This window comes from Penicillium cinerascens (genome assembly GCF_028974065.1).
Source record: "Penicillium cinerascens strain IBT 15544 chromosome Unknown contig_6_segment0_segment0, whole genome shotgun sequence".
Lineage (NCBI taxonomy): Eukaryota > Fungi > Ascomycota > Eurotiomycetes > Eurotiales > Aspergillaceae > Penicillium > Penicillium cinerascens.
Window position 1 is genome coordinate 2,206,814 of NW_026695295.1, and position 19,183 is coordinate 2,225,996.

Here is a 19,183-nt window from a genome sequence, read left to right on the forward strand (position 1 = left end):
GCATGGTGTATACTGGCATAAAGTCGACATCATCGCCTACAGGCCCAGCCAGAATCTGGTCTTGCCAACTTCAAACTCGCCTCGCAGCTCCTCCGCACCAGTACCAGTCACTAAGACGTGGTAGCGACCCTTCTCGGAGATCCACTGCTCCCGCTCTTCATCCCACCAGCTCGTTGCCAGTTTCTTCTCAGCCACGAGTTGCACCGTTTTGGATTCTCCGGGTTGCAGGAATACCTTCTGGAAAGCCTTGAGTTCACGCACCGGGCGATTAACATCCGTTGACGGCGGGATGATCCAAAGCTGGACGATCTCGGCACCCGCCATGGAGCCGGTATTGGTGACAGTCACCTCGGTGGTGATGGGCTCGCCGGCCTCCGAATATTTCGATCGCTCAGGAACGGTGCTGATGCGGAGGTTGGAGCGGCTGAAGCTCGTGTAAGAGAGACCGTGGCCGAAGGGGAAGACGGGTGCTACATCACTTTTCTCAAAGAAGCGATAGCCCACGTAGATGTCCTCGCCGTAGAGTACACGGCCACGTTCGGAGCGGAAATTGATGTAGGAGGGGTTGTCCTGCAGGCGGCGCGGGAAGGTGATGGGCAGCTTGGCCGAAGGGTTGACATCACCGTAGAGCACATCCGCGATGCCATTGCCGCACTCGTTGCCACCGAACCAGGCCTGCACGACGGCACGAGCGTCCTTTGCCCAAGGCATCGTCACCGGAGTGCCGGATTGAATCACGACGACGGCATTCCGGTTAGCGGCCAGCACGCGACTGATCAGCTCGTCACTGCCCGGGGGAAGGTCCATGTGATCGCGGTCGTAACCTTCGGTCTCCCATTCACTGGTGAGACCTGCGAAGATCACAACTTGCTCGGCCGCGGATGCACGTTCCACCGCCGTGGCAATCAACTCCTCCTGGCCGACACGTCGAGATCCGCCGAAGCGGAATCCACCCGGTCCAAAGGCGACGATACCACGAGTGTCCAGGTCTGAGGTGGGTGCGCTGCCGAACTCGAAAAGGACTCGGTATGTCTGCCCCGCCTTGAGCTCCTTTACACCGCGCTCCTCGACGGTCGCGGTGCCGAAGAAAGCAGAGCCTTGTTTTTGGTTCTTGGTGTTGTCAACGACCACCTCGCCGTCGACCAGAAGACGGCCGGTGCCGACGACGGTCACGCCGAAGTCGTACAGTCCATCCTCCTCGGGGGTGAAGAAACCTTCCATGTCTACGTAGAAGGTCATAGACTTGATCTTGGGGTTGACATAGTCCATCAGGAACCCGGTAGAGCCAACGAGGTGGAGCTCATCCACGATGCCACGATCGGGACCGGCGCTGGGCGGCTCGTTGTAGACCTTGAAAGTGAATCCGGTCTTGCCGTCTGCAGTCTTCATGAGCGGTCCCAGGAGCGGCAGTTCCTTGTGTGAGTAGACACCTTGAGTGAATTTAACATCACCCTTGCTCTTCGCTGACACTCCGTCCAACGGAGTCACGGTGTAATAGGGAGCGAGCGAAGCGGAGCCACCGCCGCAGTAAGATGTAATCCTGGCGTTGGGTCCTATCGCCAGCACCGACCCATCTTTCTTGAGCGGAAGCACGTTGTTCTCGTTTTTCAAGAGGACAACCGACTCGGCGGCTGTACGGCGCATGAGCGCTTGGTCTTGGGGTCGGTTCAGGGCTTTCTCCGGTGCGCCCTCGGGAATTCCCAGCGGCTCGACCCAGTTGACCAAGTTGAGAATATTGCGCACACGCTCGTCCAGCTTGAACTGAGCCACCTTGTTCGAGGACACGGCGTGAGCAAGGGCCTCTCCACGCCAGCGGGTCTTGCCAGGCATCTCGATGTCGAGACCGGCGTTGATGGCGTCGGATGTGCTGTAAGTACCGAACCTGTAGAGAAGAGTCAGCCTTGATCAAGTTCCACGACGAAAAGGATAAAACCCCCACCAGTCACTCATGACCACACCAGCCCACCCCCACTCCTTGCGCAGAATATCGTCGATGATGGCCTCGTTCTCGCTGACGTGAGTGCCGTTGATCTTGTTATACGCGGTCATAATGCATGCCGAGCGACAAATGCGCAGGGCCAGTTGAAATGGCAGTAGATAGATTTCGCGCAAAGCACGTTCGGTGACGATGCTGCTGACAGCCATCCGCTCGTGCTCCTGGTCATTGCAGACGAAGTGCTTCAATGTTGCCGCAACACCTTTGGCCTGCATTCCCTTGCAGAAATGACCGGCTAGAGTCCCTGACAGCACACCATCCTCGGAGAATGATTCGAATCCGCGCCCTCCCAGCGGCGAGCGCTGAATGTTGATTGTCGGACCCAAAACGATGTGTGTTCCCTTGGCGATGGCCTCCTCGCCCATCAGCTCACCGACCTGCGATAGCAGCTCAGTATCCCAGGTGGCACCCAGAGCAGTGGCGCAGGGGAAACAAGCGGCGGGGATGCCATTGAAGAACCGAGTGCCGCGAACGCCGTTGGGGCCATCGGACATGCGAAGGGAGGGGATGTGGAGGCGGGGGATCGGGGCCGTGTGCCAGAAGTCGCGTCCTGGAAGAAATCAGGGTCGGTTCCAATAGCGTAGAAGACATGGACATACCGGCCGTGAGAGCCACCTTCTCGCCCAGCGTCAGCTCCTCAATCGCCTTTTCCACGTCGATGCGGGCCATGATGTGAGTTGCCGGGAACCTATGACGCAATCAGGAAGCCGAATGAGAGAGAAAAGTGCAGTGTTCAGATGCCCGTGTACTTTGCAGTCCTCGCATCGGTTGTGAGCCTGGAGGGTGTTGGGAAGGCATCCTTTATGCAGCGACGCTCGCTTGGATCGCCCGGTTGCAGTCGCCAGTAGCGTGCATGAGGGGGATGGTGGAGTTTGGACGGCATCCTCGAAAAGGCACGGAGACGCGCCCGAGGTTTAGCCGGCGCAGCACGAGCCGGCAGTTCGGGCCGCTCATCCATTTATCCAGTCGTAAAATTCCGGGTTATGCATCCTGCGTTCTCCTTGGTGTTTCTCTTGGAGTATACGTTTCGGCCATGTCGGGAGGTGCAAGATGTGATGAGAAGGCACGAGGTGAGATATAGAAAGGGAAGCTCTAAATTGAAGATACCAAAAACAATACAGAGGAAGACTATAATCCCTCGCTCCTCGTTACTGCCTGTAACAGCTCTCCCGAGGCCAGCGGTCCGCACCATCCATACGTGTCGCAGCGACATTGCTCAAAACGAGGACAACTGTTGAAGGTGAATCGAAGGTTCCAGACAAGAGTAAAACGGGGTCAGACTCACTATACCGCATCCATTCCGAAGATGATGTGCCACAGCTTCTCCAAGACCCAACCGACTCCAAAGTCGTCGGTCAATTCCGTCGTCGCCGCCCAGTCCAAGATCCGACGGTAATCCTCCTTGGGCCGCGCTCGGATCCGCTCTCGACTTACGGCAAATTGACCGCAGCACACGTTCCCGATGGCCTCGGGGACCTCGTCGGCGGGTACGTTGAAGATTTGGCGATACGCGTCGGAAAAGTAGGCGCGGATGTCGTGGTTTTCGAGATCGGCGTGGGTCGGACTGAGAGGGTAGACGCCCGTCGGACAACCGGGGTTGTGTTGACATCGCAGGTTGACGTATCCGTGAGCATCAACCGCCTCGAAGCGGATATTTCTCAGCGTATTGTGGGTAAGCGGACCGAAGAGATCATTGTGCCACTGCTCAGGGTATGCGTGTACGAAGACGGAGTAAGCGGGGAGGTGGTCGTAGAAGTCGACGACGTAGGAGAGATACGCCGGGGATTCTCGACCGCGCAAAGTGGGAGGAACGAGAAGACCGGGTTTGGGCGATTTCTCGGTGGTGTAAACGAAAGGCGTACTCCCACTAACCCCACGGTTTAGCACTCGGAACTTGCAAGGGAACCGGAAACGCCCACCTCTCGTGGCAGTAGTCAAGCAGCCAGGTCAAATCCTCGGAACCGATGGATGCGAGAACGAGGCCGACACTGGAATTGACGGCGTGCGACGTGTACGCATCCGTCAGGTCGGCTAATTCCCGAGCGATGCGACGAGAAGCTCCGTAATGGAACACTGCATGGTCAAAAAGGTCCGCGAGTAAATCCGGTTGGAGCGGTACCTTGTAATAAATCCGAATGGTCTCGGAGAAGCAGCAAGGCCAGTTGGACGAGGACCACGGTGACACCCGCGACGATCGCCCTTTTGGGAGTGAGCCAGTATAGCAGCCGTGGCTTTTGCATCTTCAGTGACTAGCTCTCGGAGGGTAGCGTTTCGGAAAGAAGGCATCCATAAGGGCTACGCATTAATCGTTCGGCCAAGCGAAACGACAAATTGAACCTTGGGCCCAAAAGCCGGTCCATTTTAGAACCGGAGGCCAAGATAGTGCAAGCGTGCAGTGATTTGGCGCCGTGGGGAGTCTAGCGAATGGATTTAAGACACATCCAGACTAGGCGCACCCCTCCGAGAACGCGGCAATCCACTCAGTAGCTCGGCACGAGGAGCGATGGTTTTCCAGATCCATAGTCCCGATCGGGGGTGGCTCCAACGACATACCCGGCTCACAGAATGGGTAGGAGGGACGTCTACACGAAAGCAGAAAAGACCCATCTCAGGATCACCACCAGATCGTCGGCTCCCCGAAGCTGTCGAAGGGACCGACCCACCGCGGCGATTTGGGCCGAACAACGCAATCTTCGTATTACTGACTAGTTTGCACGTGTTGACAGTGGAGCACCGTTTATATCTTTCATGGAACATTACACTCTCACCACTTCGCTTGTCGTTCTCTCAAGCCGTCGATAACAACGAGTGGAACTTCCTCCGAACGGTGTTTCTATGCTCTGGCTGGTGAAAACAGGTTTCTAAAATTTGCAACGGACGAGATTTGTTGTTCTTTGCTATTCGGGTCTTTCCCCATACGAAGTGCTCGCGGTCGTCAATATATATACAGGACCGGGGAACTTTGGATGGCCAGAAACGACCGTCCATGCGACAGTCAATCCATAGCATGGGTCAATGCACATGAAGACCCCCTTGGTCGGCTTGGATCAAATGAGTCTCAGATCTTCCGACGTTTTGACCTTCGTTTCTCTCGAGGTGGCTCGTCCTCGGTATCCTTTCTTTCGCGTTTCTTCCTTCCATTCCCGTCCTCGCGCGCTTGGTTCTCCGAAGAACGGCCGCGTCGACGTGCCGTTGCGGTCCCGCGGATCCGGTCCTTTCGGGGCTTGGAGGGGCACGACTTGCCTTGGAGGTCCGAGATCGGATCGGGAGCAGACTTCATTTTGTGCTGCGCGGGCTGCACGCTTTCATCGCTGGATGGTAAACCGGTGTTATCCCGTGCCGGCTCAATCTGCTCCAGATCAAACCGCATGTGCAGGTTCATAAAGTAGAAGCAAGTGACGATTTGGGAAATTCGACACGTTTCACGTTTGAATGCCCCGAGAACGAAGTATGCGACGACGGCACCAATTCTTGTCCCGAGTAGAGCTTTGTATTCAGCCGAGTCGTATTTCCACTCACGCAACTGCTCGTCGGGCCAATGAAGCCCATTGGATGCGGTATACAGCTCCTTCTTCACGACCCTTTTCGTGTCTTTGTTCGTCACGTCGGCCACAATGATATGCTTCAAGCTGTCCAAAGGATATCTCCTTTTGTAAACGGCATGGATCATCTGGGATGACCAAGGGACGACTTCGGGCCCTACCTCGGGCCTCCGATGAATCATGCTGACGAACACAATGCCAGCAGCAATGGAGCCCTCCCAAACGAGGAGCTTTCCGTCGTAAGGGCCCTTCATATACAACGTTCCACTCGCTGCGGCTTCCGGATCCCATTTTTCTAGTACGACGACTTCCCACGAGTCCGGCTTCGGGCGCTCTATGCCAAGAGCCTCGGTTGCGTCTTGTTCGTACCCCGTGTCGTATGGGAGTCCGCTGCCGAAATAATCCCATGTGTCAAAGTCTTCGTATTCGAGAGTACAGGGCAGAATCGGGCATTCCTCGGCCGTGTCGCTGGATGCCCCGCCAATCCACCGTTGTAGTAATTCCCCACGAGACCGACGTTCATGATCCTTCCCGGCGGGGGTTTCAGCAGTAGATTGCATCGAAGCAATACTGCGCTTTACCCAGGCCGTGGTTTCTCAACGAGTTGATTTCGCAACAAGGGTCCTTTCCACCGTACGATGACTGAAACCGGGGGATGGACGTGGCGCTAATATCAACAGAAATGCGAGGGACGGTGGGAAACACGGTCTCCAGTGAACCTTTTGACTCGTCGCGTTAACAAAGAACTACCGCCCATCTTTGATGGAGTCCATCTGATGGATGAACTCGGTTCGACCACGGAAAGCAGTCGAGGCCAAAGCGGACACGGCCATCAAAGGCACTCGACAAAGAAAAGGCACTGGACATCGCGCCGCATACTCGATCGCAGCTGTTGGGTCTATAAATAGACGGGGACGGTATACTATGTACAGTATACTGTATAGGTCAAGGGCTCGAGGGGAACGGACCAATTCCTCGCCCCTCGTTTCCGCAGGGCTCGACCGGTCCGGCCCCGGGATCAACAATCCACAATCGACAGTCGACAATCAACAATTGACCGGAAAACTCAGACGTCTCGCTCGTACTTACCCCCCGCGGGACCAGGGAGACGGGAGAACGAAGGCCAGAAACCAACCCCTGGAAACCCGAACGAAAAACCGGATGGGAAAGCCGTGCCCGAGATGAATTGATCGCCACCACTCCACAAACGATCCATCTCGACCCACCGCAAACCCACTCGAACTCGAAACCACATGATGTAATGCGCGTCCAGCTCCCGGTCTGTCAAAACCGGCGACCCTTCCACTTCCATCTCCTTCATTCCTCCTCCCTCTTGTCATCCATCATGGCTCCCCTCAAACTCAACAACCAGAACTTGGCCCAGATTTCCACGGCGGGCGAGGCCCAGGTCAAGGTGCCCACCTACCCGCGCGGTGATGCCGTCAAGGAGGGAATCGTCCACATCGGTGTGGGCGGCTTCCACCGAGCCCATCTGGCCGTCTACGTCGACCAGCTGATGCAGAAGCACGGCGTGACCGACTACGCCATCTGCGGTGTCGGTTTGCAGCCCTTCGACGCCACCATGCGCGACGTCTTGCAATCCCAGGACCACCTCTACACCGTCATTGAGCGTTCCGCTAAAGGAAGCTTTGCCAACGTCGTGGGCAGCATCAATTCCTACCTCTTTGCCCCCGATGATCGTGAGGCCGTTATCGCCAAGATGGCCCACCCCGATACTCACATTGTATCGCTCACCATCACCGAGAGTGGTTACTACTACAACGAGAACACCCACGAGCTGCAAAGCGAGCACCCCGATATTCAATTCGACCTCGACCCGGCCAACGAGAAGAACCCCCGCACTACCTTCGGCTTCCTTTATGCCGCCCTCGCACGCCGCCAACAACAAGGTCTGAAGCCCTTCACCGTTATGTCTTGCGACAATATGCAAAAGAACGGCGCCATCACCCGCCATATGCTCGACTCCTTTGCCCGGCTGCGTAACCCCGACGTCGCTAAGTGGATTTCCGAGCAGGGCCACTTCCCTAACGCTATGGTCGATCGGATCACCCCGCAGACATCGAGCACCGATAAGACGAGCCTCGCGGATAACTTTGGCATCGAGGACGCATGGCCCGTCGTCACCGAGCCTTTTATGCAGTGGGTGATCGAGGACCACTTCTCCGACGGTCGCCCGCCGTTTGAAAAGGTTGGCGTGCAGCTAGTGAAGAATGTCCACCACGTCGAGGAGTTCGAGAAGCACAAGCTACGCCTTCTGAATGGTAGCCACTCCGCTATCGGTTACCCCGGTCAGTTGGCCGGCTTCAAATATGTCCACGAGGTGATGGAACACCCCTTGCTGCGTAAGTTGGTGTGGCAGATGATGCAGGAGGAGGTGAAGCCGCTCCTGCCCGCCATTCAAGGCGTCGACATTGACGAGTATTGCAACACGCTCATCGAGCGTTTCTCCAACCCGACTATCATGGATCAGCTACCCCGGGTCTGCCTTAATGCGTCCGGCAAGATTCCACAGTTCATTATGCCGTCGATTGCCGAGGCGATTTGGGTGACCGGCCCGTTCCGCCGCCTGTGCTTCGTCGCAGCCGCCTGGTTCCGGTACATCAACGGCGTCGACGACAGCGGCAAGCCGTTCGAAGTGGTTGACCCGATGCGCGAGGAGCTCCAGGCCAAAGCTCGTGCGGGAGGCACCAACCCGGCCGAGCTGCTCAGCATCAAGAACCTATTCGGTGACGACTTGCGCGGCGACAAGAGATTCATGCAAGAGATCACCACGGCCATGGAGGACATTGCCCGGGACGGCATCATGAAGACGCTTCCCAAGTACGTCGACTGATCGCCATGGGAGAAGTGGTTGACTTGGCGAAAAAGATATACCTGCGCCTGCGAGCGATGTTTACGTTTTTTGTTTCCATGCGTCTCACGAGGGAGTGATACAGGAAAAGCACATAGAGATAGATGATGATAGACAAAATTCTCAACCATTTTGGTCCATGACTCCGGGTTTTGGATTTGTTCGGTTCTTACCCATTCGGTATCACCTTTTCGAGTTGATTGTAGCGCAAATTCTACGGACAATGCCCGGGATCGACTGTGCTAGGCAGCGCGCGCGAAATGAAGCGCCTCGGAAGCGGAATTGATTCCGACACGCCCTTTAACATCCACCCACTGCACCGTTTCCTTTCTTCGTTTCATTTCAATTCTTCTCGACTCTTGTCGACATTCCGATCCTATTATACGCGCGCACCTTGGCTCTCCCTTGGCGTAATCCTCTACCGCACCGTCTGGATTGAGTAGCTTTCGGACCCCGCGACACCCCGCGACACCCCGCGAAAAAAGAACCCGCAATGGATCGCGCACAGTTTCGCACTGCGGCTCACTCGGCCATCGATGATAGTGCGGCATTCTGTCCTCCCCATTCATGCCAATTGCTTATCGTGACTTTCTACAGTCCTCAATTACTTCGACACCGTCCCCGAGCGCCGAGTCCTCCCCGCCGTTGACCCGGGATACCTTCGTCCTCTAATTCCTGAGAATCCACCCGCCGAAGGTGAAGCGTGGGCGGAGATCCAGGAGGATGTCGATTCCAAGATCAAGCCGGGCCTGACACATTGGCAGTCGCCCAACTTCATGGCGTACTACCCCGCCAGTGTGACCTATCCGAGTATTCTGGGTGAGATGTATTCCGCGGCGTTTACGGCCCCGGCATTCAACTGGCTGTGTTCGCCCGCCTGCACCGAGTTGGAGACAATCGCGATGGACTGGGTTGCCCGGGCATTGACTCTACCGGAATGCTTCCTGAGTACCTCGGAGAACCGCGGCGGCGGCGTGATCCAGAACAGCGCCAGTGATGCGATCGCAACGATGATGGTGGCGGCCCGGGAGAGGCGAGTGCGGGAGATGGTGTTGGTCGAGGGTCTCCAGGAGGGCACAACTGAATACGAAGAGCGGAAGATGGACCTCCAGCCGCGCTTGGTGGCCATCGCGAGTGACCAGACGCACAGCAGTGCGGCCAAGGGCGCATTGATCGCGGGGACTCGCTTCCGCAGCGTGACGACGGGTCTGGAGAACAACATGGAGATGACCGCCTCGCGCCTGCGCGAGGTGTTGGAGAAGTGTGACCGGGACCGGCTGACTCCCTACCATCTAACCGTGACCTTTGGCACCACCAACACCTGCAGCGTTGACCGTTTTGCTGAAATCAAGGCAGTGCTGCAGGAGAAGCCGGCATGGCAGCGGATCTGGGTTCATGTCGATGCTGCGTACGCCGGCGCATCGCTGGTAGCCGACGAGTGGCAGTACATTGCCAAGGACTTTGCGGAGGGAGTCGACAGCTTCAACATGAACATGCACAAGTGGCTGTTGGTGAACTTCGATGCCAGGTAAGCCATGTCCCCTCGAAAATCTCGCTCCCCCCCCCCCGCCCCACCACATACTGACCTCTTTCAGCGTCCTGTTCGTGCGCAACCGTCTCGATCTCACCAACGCTCTCGATATCACCCCGACATACCTGCGCAACCCCTACTCGGACATGGGCACGGTGATCGACTACCGCAACTGGTCCATCTCTCTCGGCCGGCGCTTCCGGGCCCTGAAGATCTGGTTCGTCATGCGCAGTTACGGTCTGAACGGCATGAAGGCGCACATTCGCAAGACCATCGAGCTCGGCAACGTCTTTGCCGACCTCGTTCGGGGTCGGTCGGATCTGTTCGAGATCGTCACCAAGCCGGCTTTCTGCCTAACGGTCTTCCGCATTAAAAACCCACAGGCATTCTGCGAGTCCGAGTCCGACGGTGCTGCTGTCTGCCGGAAGGACGAGGTGGCCGACAGGATCACCAAGAAGGTCTACGAGCTGATCAACGCGCGGGGCGAGATCTTCATCACATCCACGGTCGTTGACGGGGTGTACGTGATCCGCGTGGTGAGTGCTAATCCGATGGCGGAGGAAAAGTACGTGCGAAATGCATTCGACATCCTCGTTCGGACGACGGACGAAGTTCTGCAACAGAAATAGATGATGCGGATTGTGTATATATTAAAAAATTAGCTGCCTGGAGATCCTGAAACTCTGCATCAACGCTGAATGAAGAATGTACATGGTTCTCCCGTGTATTGGCAGGGTAACCGCAGAAGCCGTGCCTGATGCTTCCCACCTTGGAACATTGAAGGCTCGGCGAGAGGGTTGAATCCCCGAGATTCGAGATGAGATCATAAAGCCGACTTGCGGCAACTCGGCCCGTGCAGCTTTCCCCGCGCTTTCAAGAACTGGGGATGCGCCATTCACAGCCAATTCCTGGATGAGGGTGACTGGCCTCGGAATTGGAATTGGAAGTGGAATTGGAATCATGTCCCTTGCACTAGCGCAGCTGCGCCCTCGTCCGCTCAGCGCGCGAAGATTGAACGCGACTCGCCGCTTCACCGTCTCTCGCTTTCTCGCCGGTCCGCCCGCCGCCACCGTCGCCAACTCCTTCCTGTCTCGCTTCCAGTCGCTGGGACCTCAAACACGCACGCAGACCCTCGATGCCAACCAGTTGCAGCTCCTCAGCCTTACGCTGAATCACCCTTCCCTCTTCCCCAACTCCCCGTCGCTGTCCAACACGCCTCCCCTGGACACACCGGTGCCGCCCGGTTACCACCTCGTTTACTTCACCCCGGCTTTCCTGGAATCCGAACTGGGTGCAGATGGTACCGATGCCTCGTACAACCCCCAAGCGCCGTTCACGCGCCGCATGTGGGCGGGTGGCGAGGTACTGTGGCCTCGCGGTGCGGACGGGAAGGCCAACCCGTTGCGCGTGGGACAACGAGTGAGCGAGACCACGCGAGTGCTCAGCGCGGAATCCAAGCTCGTGAAGAAAACCGGCGAGGACATGATCGTGGTGGGCGTGGAGAAGGAGTTTACCAATGAGCGGGGTGTTTCCATCGTTGATCGAAGGTCCGCGACTGCTCCGCCGTCCACTGAATTGGACTTCCCAGACTGACCAGAATACAGGAATTGGGTTTTCCGCAAAGCTCTGCCTATGCCATCTGCTTCGTCCCCGTCCAGCGCCCCAACCTCGCTCTCAACCTCCCACCTGACTCATTCGAATCCCGTCTCGACCATCTCCACCGAAGGGAACACTCACACTCGCACCCTGATACAAACCCCCGTCACGCTCTTCCGATTCTCCGCTCTGACCTTCAACCCTCATAAAATCCACTACTCACTCCCCTGGGCCCGTGACGTGGAAGGACACCGGGACATCGTGGTTCATGGACCCTTGAACCTGATCTCCATTCTGGACCTGTGGAGGGACATTCGTAGCCGGGATGCCGCAGACCCGACTGCGATCATCCCGCAGCGCATCTCGTACCGTGCGACCAGTCCGCTGTACGCCGGGGAAGAATATCGGGTTGTATTGCAGGAAGAGGGAGATACGGCGAGGGTGCAGATCCTCGCACCGGGCGAAGTGGTCGCCATGAAAGCGGAGATCCAGGCCTGAACCGCGGCGGTATGCTTTGTGTATACATTATGCACGGCGTGAGACATCGCAACATCAGTGACTCGGGGATTCCTTGTGAGCGGATCTCTCGCATGACTGACGCCGCTGCATGGGATCGACCCAAGCTTCTCTAACAAATCCAGTCTTGCAAGGCAAAGCACGCTCTCTAGATTCCGATACAATGCCAACAGCAAAGGTGGAGTTATTAGACGAGGTTATTCCGGGCCAGTGTAGCCATGTCACCAATAACATCTTTAACACGGTCCCCTTTCCCTCCCATTGCTAACCCCCGCGTCGTAAGCTTCCTTCAAGAGTTCATTGGGGCAAGGTTTCGGTGCCATTAAGAATACACAAAGGTATATACCATCACTCGTACTTAGAAGTACATATTACCAAATCTATATTGAGATACCCGCACCATCATCTTCTGGCAACAACCACAACGCCTCGAACAACTCCGCTCCTCGCCCACCAGCCAAAGACCATCTTAGCCGCACGGAACTTGCCCATCTTCATTCCATATGGCTGCGCTTCCTTGATCCTTCCCCCGAGGAAACTCGACAATCCAGTGAAGACATGCCTCGAAACATCCCTTATTTCAATGCGCGAAGGATCATATCCTGCAGCCACCAACATAGACAAATACTCATCTCGAGTAATGAAATTACTCAAAGGTGAGCCGGTAAGCCAACAGACTATTCGCAGAATAAAATGCTCCCGCCGAGTTACTCCATCCGCGAGAATAAGATCAAAGGCCATTAGCGAGGCCTGCAGGGTACTACGCGCATATTGAAGGAGAGGGAGACGCGAGGGTCGGAAGTGGTACATGGTATCAAGGGCAAGTAGCCATGTAGATGTATCGTTCTCCCCGCAAGACGTTGCCAACTTGGTTATGGAGTTCAGCAGATCCCCAGACCAACTCGAGGGATCAGAAGCATCGGCGCGAAAAATCCCTGCTGACATCTGGACGGAAGACTTCTCGAGATGACTTCGCGCTCCCCCGATTCGACTTTGGGCGAGTGCAGCCTGTGCAGGCTCGAGGGTGATTCCAATGTAGGTATCGACCAGCGGTACAGGCCTCTGCGACTCTGCACTAGAACGATGTTGGAGAGCGGTAGTAAGATCGGACTTGGATCTTGCTAAGGACACACCTTTCCGAAGACCTATTAAGTGGAGTGACTGATCACCGCATCCACATCCCACGTCCAGTACTCTGATAGACAGGCCCTTGTCTGTCAACAGACCCGCTGTTAGTACCAGGTCTAGTAGGGCTTGGCAAGCCTGCGGGAAGTCGACTGTTGACTATAGCGTGTCAGTGCAATTTAGAGGTTGCTTTGAGATGAGACCAACCTCCCAGTAGCCCATATTCATCCACATGCTCTGTGGTGGCAGCTGCACGTTGAGCACCAGGTGGTCCAGCCCGTACACGTCATTGCGGGCGCCTCCTAGAAGGCGTTTGACGAACCCTAGCATCTCGCGATAGACGAGCTCCACGCAAGCCTAACACGCGGGTGTTTTGAACAAGCGAATAGAGCCAAATGCCGTTGCAAGGGGGTGGGTCGGAATCGGCTTCGAGGTTGATGGGACAAGCTCCCGCGCCAAGCATTACGGAGACCCGACGAGCCACTTTTGATCAAAATTGACATAATGGAAGACATGCTCAACAAAGACAGGGCTCATCTCCAGTCCGTCAACCCCCGTCTCCGACAATCGTAAGCCCCACGTCCTAATCGAAACCCTAATCAAATTCGCGCAGCGCATCCACGGCTACTCCTGCCAGGGTACTACACACCTCGACGCCCTCTCAGGCCCGTGGCGTGTTCATGGACAGCCGCAGCTACGCGATGCGATCGAGGAAGCGTCGCGGCGGATCTCGTTTGCGCATACGACGCGCGGTGCCTCACGCGAGGCTATATCATTACTTGCTGATAGAATCTTTCCCCTTTGCATCTCCGCAGGCCGCGCCGGCAATGTCAATATCAGTCCTAGCCCTATGCGAAAGTGATTTTCGGCCATTCTGGCTGGGATGCCAAGGATACCATCTTAAAACTCATCCGTTTGCACTTCTGGTACATCAAAAAATCGCAACAGAACACATCAAAACAAAATAACCAGAGTTCATTTACCCAGTTGTATCAACTCTTTACATTCTAAACCAGTGGCAAGCCCGTGGAACGTCCATTATTGCGCAACAACTCAACCTTCATCCCACCCTTGAGAGAAACAGAATTCAATCTGCCTCCTAAAATCAGCCACATATACAATTTTGTTCACGCGATCTAGTTTCAACTCAATGGGCTGATTAAAATGTCGTGCCAGCACAACCTTCTGGTAATCAGTACTCTCACCACCAACACACGCACGGTACAGCACGCGCCCCATTAGATGCTTACCGCGACCCGTCTAGTACAAAGTCTGCGTCGAAGAATCGATCTCAATATCGATCGGCTCGGGCAAGTTATCAAATAGTAACCGAATGTCAGACCGGTTCTCAGCCGTTTCACCAGGAATAATGTCAATACCAGCAACAATGATCTGACCACGGCCACTTTTACTGGGTCCCTTTTGTGTCTAGCACAAAAGGCCGCGGTCGACGTCGACGGCAATCCCGACACACCATGGTGTCATTCGGTCCAGTAAGGACATCTCCGGCTCCGCACGTCGCTGTACAAGACATGAGTGGTTGTTGCCGTCATAATTGCAGCGGTGTACGCCCATCCCCACCCGATCACAGAATTAAAGCTGTTATCGCGACTCACTTGCAGTAATTTGTTTTGGGGTGTGCACTTCACTTACGGGGATGAGACATCTGATCCCGCTGCCATCTATTTCAGCGGTCCAGACAGAGCCGTCGCATGCGGCTGTAATGCGGCCCATGTTTGCCCAGAAGATGCGCTGCTTTGAGAGTGATACGTCTGGGAGACTTTGACTCACGGAGATGGGTGCCAACTTGTACGTAGCGAGATTCAAGCACAGGATCTTGCCATTCGAGTGTACTTGCGTGATATCCCGCGAGTTGGTTCCCAAACCGACGCCCAATATATAAATCTCTTTCTTCGTAGATTGTGGGTATGTGGGTGTCCTTCACGCACCTGGGGGATTTGCGAGAGGCGCATATAAGCCGCCCTTATCGCCCTTGTTGCCAAAGCGGCCTTGTTTGAGTACATTCGCGCAACCAGTCAACCGTCTTTTCGGTCGGCAGATTGTATTCTTTAACGTAGTTGTCTTCAATGTAAGCCAAAGTATCCAGTCCTACCTGGTCCATCAACTGACAGGGCAGGGGTTGTTCTTGAACATATGTTCCCATAGTAGATCGATTTCCCTAGGATCATTGACACTGTTCGCGAGGATATGTATAATCACCAGTTTAATAGCAGCCCAGAGCCGATTGAAAACGAAGCTAAAACAATCAAGGGGATCTTAAACAGCAGAACAAGACTTACCAAGTAGACTCCCTTCCAATCTAACTCATCGAGAGATTTATGTGTAGCATTGACCATAGGAGGAGAGGCAATCGGGTCTCGGGGTGACGGAGTGGAGTTTCCACCGCGTCACCCAAAAGGAATTCTTATTAAATACTAGAACTTTGTAGGAGGATGATAACTTTAGGTAGTAATTTTTAGTAATATTTTAGGGGTTTTACTAGTACCAGAGGTGATGGGGTGGATGCGTTATTGCCCTGTCACCTTTTGATACAAAATCTAGCATCTCCTAGGAATTTCTACTTGTAATAGGAAGAAATGGTAGTTAGGGAGCGGTAATCCTCTCACCCCTGCATCACCTGGACACATGTTATCAGTGATATAGATTGCACGACCGAGGTCGACTGACAAAACGAACAAATCCAGGGGATCCCGGCAAAGGTCCATGACACCACAATGTTCTTCTTGATAGTCATTGGTACCACTACACTAGAACGATAAATACAGACATAATAAGTTCAGGTCAATATTCGCCACCCATGCGGGTCTGAGGGCTACAAACAAGGCGAGATATAGGTGTTCAATAGATCATAGCGGTATGCTAGGCTGGGGTAACCCCGCGACATCCGCTAAGTTTTCAAGTTCGGCTTGCCATAGCTTTATTCTCCAACTCCTTGGCTAATCTCTCCTTGATAATTGTTGAGAAACATTGTTCATTGGATACAACGAGCATTTAGTCGTTTTCCCTCGTCATTTAGTAGTATTACTTGCAGCATTTGGCTTGATTCCGCGCTTGTGAGGACCAGCCAGGAGAGGATCCTGCCCAACTATGGTTAGCCTCCAAATCTGGGTGAGGGGCAAGTGCGCCTCGCTGACATATACACTGGCGTTTGTTAACCCTTCGACTAATGTAGAATCAAACCGCTAATCAATTGTTTTCTTTGTTTTACAGAGAAACACTTACCTATTTAGACGAAATTCACTGCGGCTTTCGGCAGCAACACGATGCTCAACCGTGTTCCTATCCCACGCTTGCCAAATTGGAATAACGATCCAAAATCACATCGCACCACCCGTGCCTGCGATGAGTGTCGATTGCGCAAAAGAAAATGCGACGGCAAGAGGCCGACATGCGCCCAGTGCGCCGGTGCAGGACTGGAGATATGTGTTTATTCCCAGTCGAAGATAGTCCAGGAGCGCCAGCAGTTGGAGTGGGCGAACCGGGACGTCGATCGTTATGAGGATCTACTTCGAGAGATATCTCAAGAAGTTGATGTATCTGTCGCGAAAAAAATCGCGAAAGCTTTGGTTTGTTTGGAGCGATGACAAGTTTCGTTCACGCTAACTGACCGTCTAGCGGCCTTCGCCTCCATGGCAGGCACCACAAGGGCAGGAATCCCTAGGGGATGCCAGTGTTGCCTCCAATACTTCGTCGGCGTCTTCCGTCGGCTCACTGAACGCTTTGGATACACTCGATGAAGACATTAATCGGAGCAAAGAGAGCATAGCTACAGGATATCTTGGAAAGAGTTCCGAAGTTGCCTGGATGCAGAGTTTGGCACTAGAAGGTAGAGTTCATCGAGGAGACAAGGGGATCGCCCAGGGCAGTCAGAATCTCCAGTCGCCGACCGATGATTCGATGACCTCTGTGAACTACCATATCGAATCCGCCTATTATCCAGGTCTAGAAGATGAAAACCCTTACACCCTACCAGCAAAAGCCCTGGCAGAACGCTTATTGAGGTTGTACCTTGACAGTGTCCAACCGTCTCTACCCATTATTCGCGAGGTGCTCTTCGTAGACCAGTTTACTTCGTTGTACTCCGGAGAGCTTAGACATCCTGGAAGAAAGTGGCTAGCCGTGCTGAATCTGATATTCGCTATTAGCAGCAAGTTGTGTCAGATTGCTGGGCAAGATATTCACGACAGGGACACCAAATTTTTCTCTCGAGCACAGAAGCTCAACATATCTGAATGCCTGGTTGAGGACCATGAAGACCTGCAGCAAGTGCAGGTGGAAACGCTCGCAGCCTTTTTTTTGTTGACATACTCACATGTCAATAGGTATGTTGCACACCGGTGTAAGCCGTGTTGTCGGACATGATCATCTGACTTTCCACAGGGCGTGGAAGATGATCGGTACGGCCACTCGTTCCGCCATCGCCTTGGGTATACACCTTAGAGCTACGCACAATAAATTGGACGCTTCAGCTCTAGAGGCTCGACACAAACTTTGGTGGTCGATTTTCATCTTAGAAAATCTCCTCTCTGTTATGACTGGGCGGGCCTCTGGCTTGGGGAACAGCTTATTCTCTGTACCACCGCCTCTCATCGCGGAAAAAACGGAGCAATTCACCGACAACACCCGTCTAGATCAGCCATCTGAAACCCTGATGAAGTGGACAATTTACCAGCAACACGAGCAACTCGAAGTCCAGCGAGCGTCGATGAAATCTATGACTTCTACCGATGGCCTTTTTTTTTTTTGTCTGGCGGATCTGATTCTGATCTCGCACACTGCTTCCACACGAGTGTACAGCGCCGATGCTGTTAACCAAGGATGGGATCAAATTCAGAGCCGTATTAATTTTTTCAACAGGACAATGGAGGGGTGGCGATCTACTTTGCCTGATAGCATGAGCTTCAAAGTACTCGACGCTGGACAGACTATTACTAAAAGCAAAGCCTATAGAATATCCCTCTATATGCATTACTATAGTTCCCGAATTATCCTCAACAGACCCTGTCTCACTCGACCGAGGGAGGGCGAGAAGAGCATCATCAATACCGATCGCTCTCGCGCGAGGGAAGAATGCTCGATTATATGTCTGCATTCGGCTCTAGCAATTATTTCGATCTTTCCTGATCAGCCAGATCCGATTTGGGCTGGTCATGCCCCGTGGTGGAACGTTCTTCATTTCCTGGTTCAAGCTATGACAATTTTGCTTATAAATATTTCACTTGAAACCTCGCTATCCAAACAGCAGAAGCGTCCAAGTTACAGCAGAGGCATGAAAGGTGGCCAACTGCCTAGCTTGCCGGAAACTGCAAATTTCGGATCTGTCCGTACCGCAGCGAAAAAAGCGTTGCAGTGGTTATATTGCCTTGGAAAATCAGAAGTCTCCGCATTTCGGGCTTTCGAAATTTGCAACAAATGTATTCGTCGTATTGCGCCAACTGGCTCTGATCTAGACGAGTTCAGCCCCGTGAACGCAGAATCGAAAGTGCATTATCTGTCAGTACCAACCGATCAGTCTCATCAACAACATCGCTGCAGGGACAATGTCCCATACTCACGATTTGCTGGTACAAGAGACTTTGGCTACGACCATAGTACCAGCATGGGCGCACAGTTCCTGGAACAAGGTGCCACGGAAGAGTTTTCCCTTCCTCAACAGCCCTCTTTCGGTGTCTTGAAGGATGAGGTGGACATGTTAGATTATATCCCTGGCTCATACGAAACACTTGATGAGATGCTACTTTCACTGGCGGGACCAGATGACGAGACTATTTAGAAATGTTGTTTATTCAATTGTTGTTCTAAATAGTTAGGGCTGCTGCGCATATTCGCGTTTGCCGATATTATCGGCAGGTTATCACGTGTAATCAGAAGTTAACCGAGGTAGACAACCATCTTACAAGTAGGGTAGCACTTCGGTATAGACCTACCTAGCGCTCCTACCTAACAACGTTCCTCGATCCCTCTGGAGACTCGAACCTGTGTAA

The 19,183-nt window shown here is 54.1% G+C and overlaps 9 protein-coding genes across 9 annotated transcripts; 5 read left to right on the top strand and 4 right to left on the bottom strand.

Moving 5' to 3' along the window:
* Nucleotides 1–36: 36 nt before the first annotated feature.
* N7498_006809 (beta-glucosidase) lies at nucleotides 37–2,665 on the bottom strand (the record flags this gene model as incomplete). The annotated part of the gene is made up of 3 exons (XM_058453871.1): nucleotides 37–1,882; nucleotides 1,940–2,546; nucleotides 2,596–2,665. The coding sequence occupies 3 exons, from the start codon at nucleotides 2,663–2,665 to the stop codon at nucleotides 37–39; spliced, it is 2,523 nt and encodes an 840-aa protein (XP_058308062.1).
* A 615-nt stretch (nucleotides 2,666–3,280) lies between these two features.
* N7498_006810 (DUF3431 domain-containing protein) lies at nucleotides 3,281–4,236 on the bottom strand (the record flags this gene model as incomplete). Its single annotated transcript, XM_058453872.1, has 3 exons — nucleotides 3,281–3,863; nucleotides 3,916–4,069; nucleotides 4,116–4,236. 3 exons carry the CDS (start codon nucleotides 4,234–4,236, stop codon nucleotides 3,281–3,283), a joined length of 858 nt encoding a protein of 285 aa, XP_058308063.1.
* An 818-nt stretch (nucleotides 4,237–5,054) lies between these two features.
* N7498_006811 (uncharacterized protein) lies at nucleotides 5,055–6,098 on the bottom strand (the record flags this gene model as incomplete). The annotated part of the gene is made up of 1 exon (XM_058453873.1): nucleotides 5,055–6,098. The coding sequence occupies one exon, from the start codon at nucleotides 6,096–6,098 to the stop codon at nucleotides 5,055–5,057; it is 1,044 nt and encodes a 347-aa protein (XP_058308064.1).
* Nucleotides 6,099–6,883: 785 nt separating this feature from the next.
* On the top strand, nucleotides 6,884–8,392 carry N7498_006812 (mannitol dehydrogenase family protein; the record flags this gene model as incomplete). Its single annotated transcript, XM_058453874.1, has 1 exon — nucleotides 6,884–8,392. One exon carries the CDS (start codon nucleotides 6,884–6,886, stop codon nucleotides 8,390–8,392), a length of 1,509 nt encoding a protein of 502 aa, XP_058308065.1.
* Nucleotides 8,393–8,903: 511 nt separating this feature from the next.
* N7498_006813 (putative aromatic-L-amino-acid decarboxylase) lies at nucleotides 8,904–10,570 on the top strand (the record flags this gene model as incomplete). Its single annotated transcript, XM_058453875.1, has 3 exons — nucleotides 8,904–8,952; nucleotides 9,008–9,938; nucleotides 10,006–10,570. The coding sequence occupies 3 exons, from the start codon at nucleotides 8,904–8,906 to the stop codon at nucleotides 10,568–10,570; spliced, it is 1,545 nt and encodes a 514-aa protein (XP_058308066.1).
* Nucleotides 10,571–10,901: 331 nt separating this feature from the next.
* Nucleotides 10,902–12,035, top strand: N7498_006814 (hydroxyacyl-thioester dehydratase HTD2; the record flags this gene model as incomplete). The annotated part of the gene is made up of 2 exons (XM_058453876.1): nucleotides 10,902–11,488; nucleotides 11,546–12,035. The coding sequence occupies 2 exons, from the start codon at nucleotides 10,902–10,904 to the stop codon at nucleotides 12,033–12,035; spliced, it is 1,077 nt and encodes a 358-aa protein (XP_058308067.1).
* A 420-nt stretch (nucleotides 12,036–12,455) lies between these two features.
* On the bottom strand, nucleotides 12,456–13,508 carry N7498_006815 (uncharacterized protein; the record flags this gene model as incomplete). Its single annotated transcript, XM_058453877.1, has 2 exons — nucleotides 12,456–13,337; nucleotides 13,386–13,508. The coding sequence occupies 2 exons, from the start codon at nucleotides 13,506–13,508 to the stop codon at nucleotides 12,456–12,458; spliced, it is 1,005 nt and encodes a 334-aa protein (XP_058308068.1).
* Nucleotides 13,509–13,573: 65 nt separating this feature from the next.
* On the top strand, nucleotides 13,574–14,040 carry N7498_006816 (uncharacterized protein; the record flags this gene model as incomplete). Its single annotated transcript, XM_058453878.1, has 2 exons — nucleotides 13,574–13,589; nucleotides 13,709–14,040. 2 exons carry the CDS (start codon nucleotides 13,574–13,576, stop codon nucleotides 14,038–14,040), a joined length of 348 nt encoding a protein of 115 aa, XP_058308069.1.
* Nucleotides 14,041–16,462: 2,422 nt separating this feature from the next.
* N7498_006817 (uncharacterized protein) lies at nucleotides 16,463–18,972 on the top strand (the record flags this gene model as incomplete). The annotated part of the gene is made up of 3 exons (XM_058453879.1): nucleotides 16,463–16,765; nucleotides 16,815–17,521; nucleotides 17,580–18,972. The coding sequence occupies 3 exons, from the start codon at nucleotides 16,463–16,465 to the stop codon at nucleotides 18,970–18,972; spliced, it is 2,403 nt and encodes an 800-aa protein (XP_058308070.1).
* Between the last annotated feature and the right edge of the window lie 211 nt (nucleotides 18,973–19,183).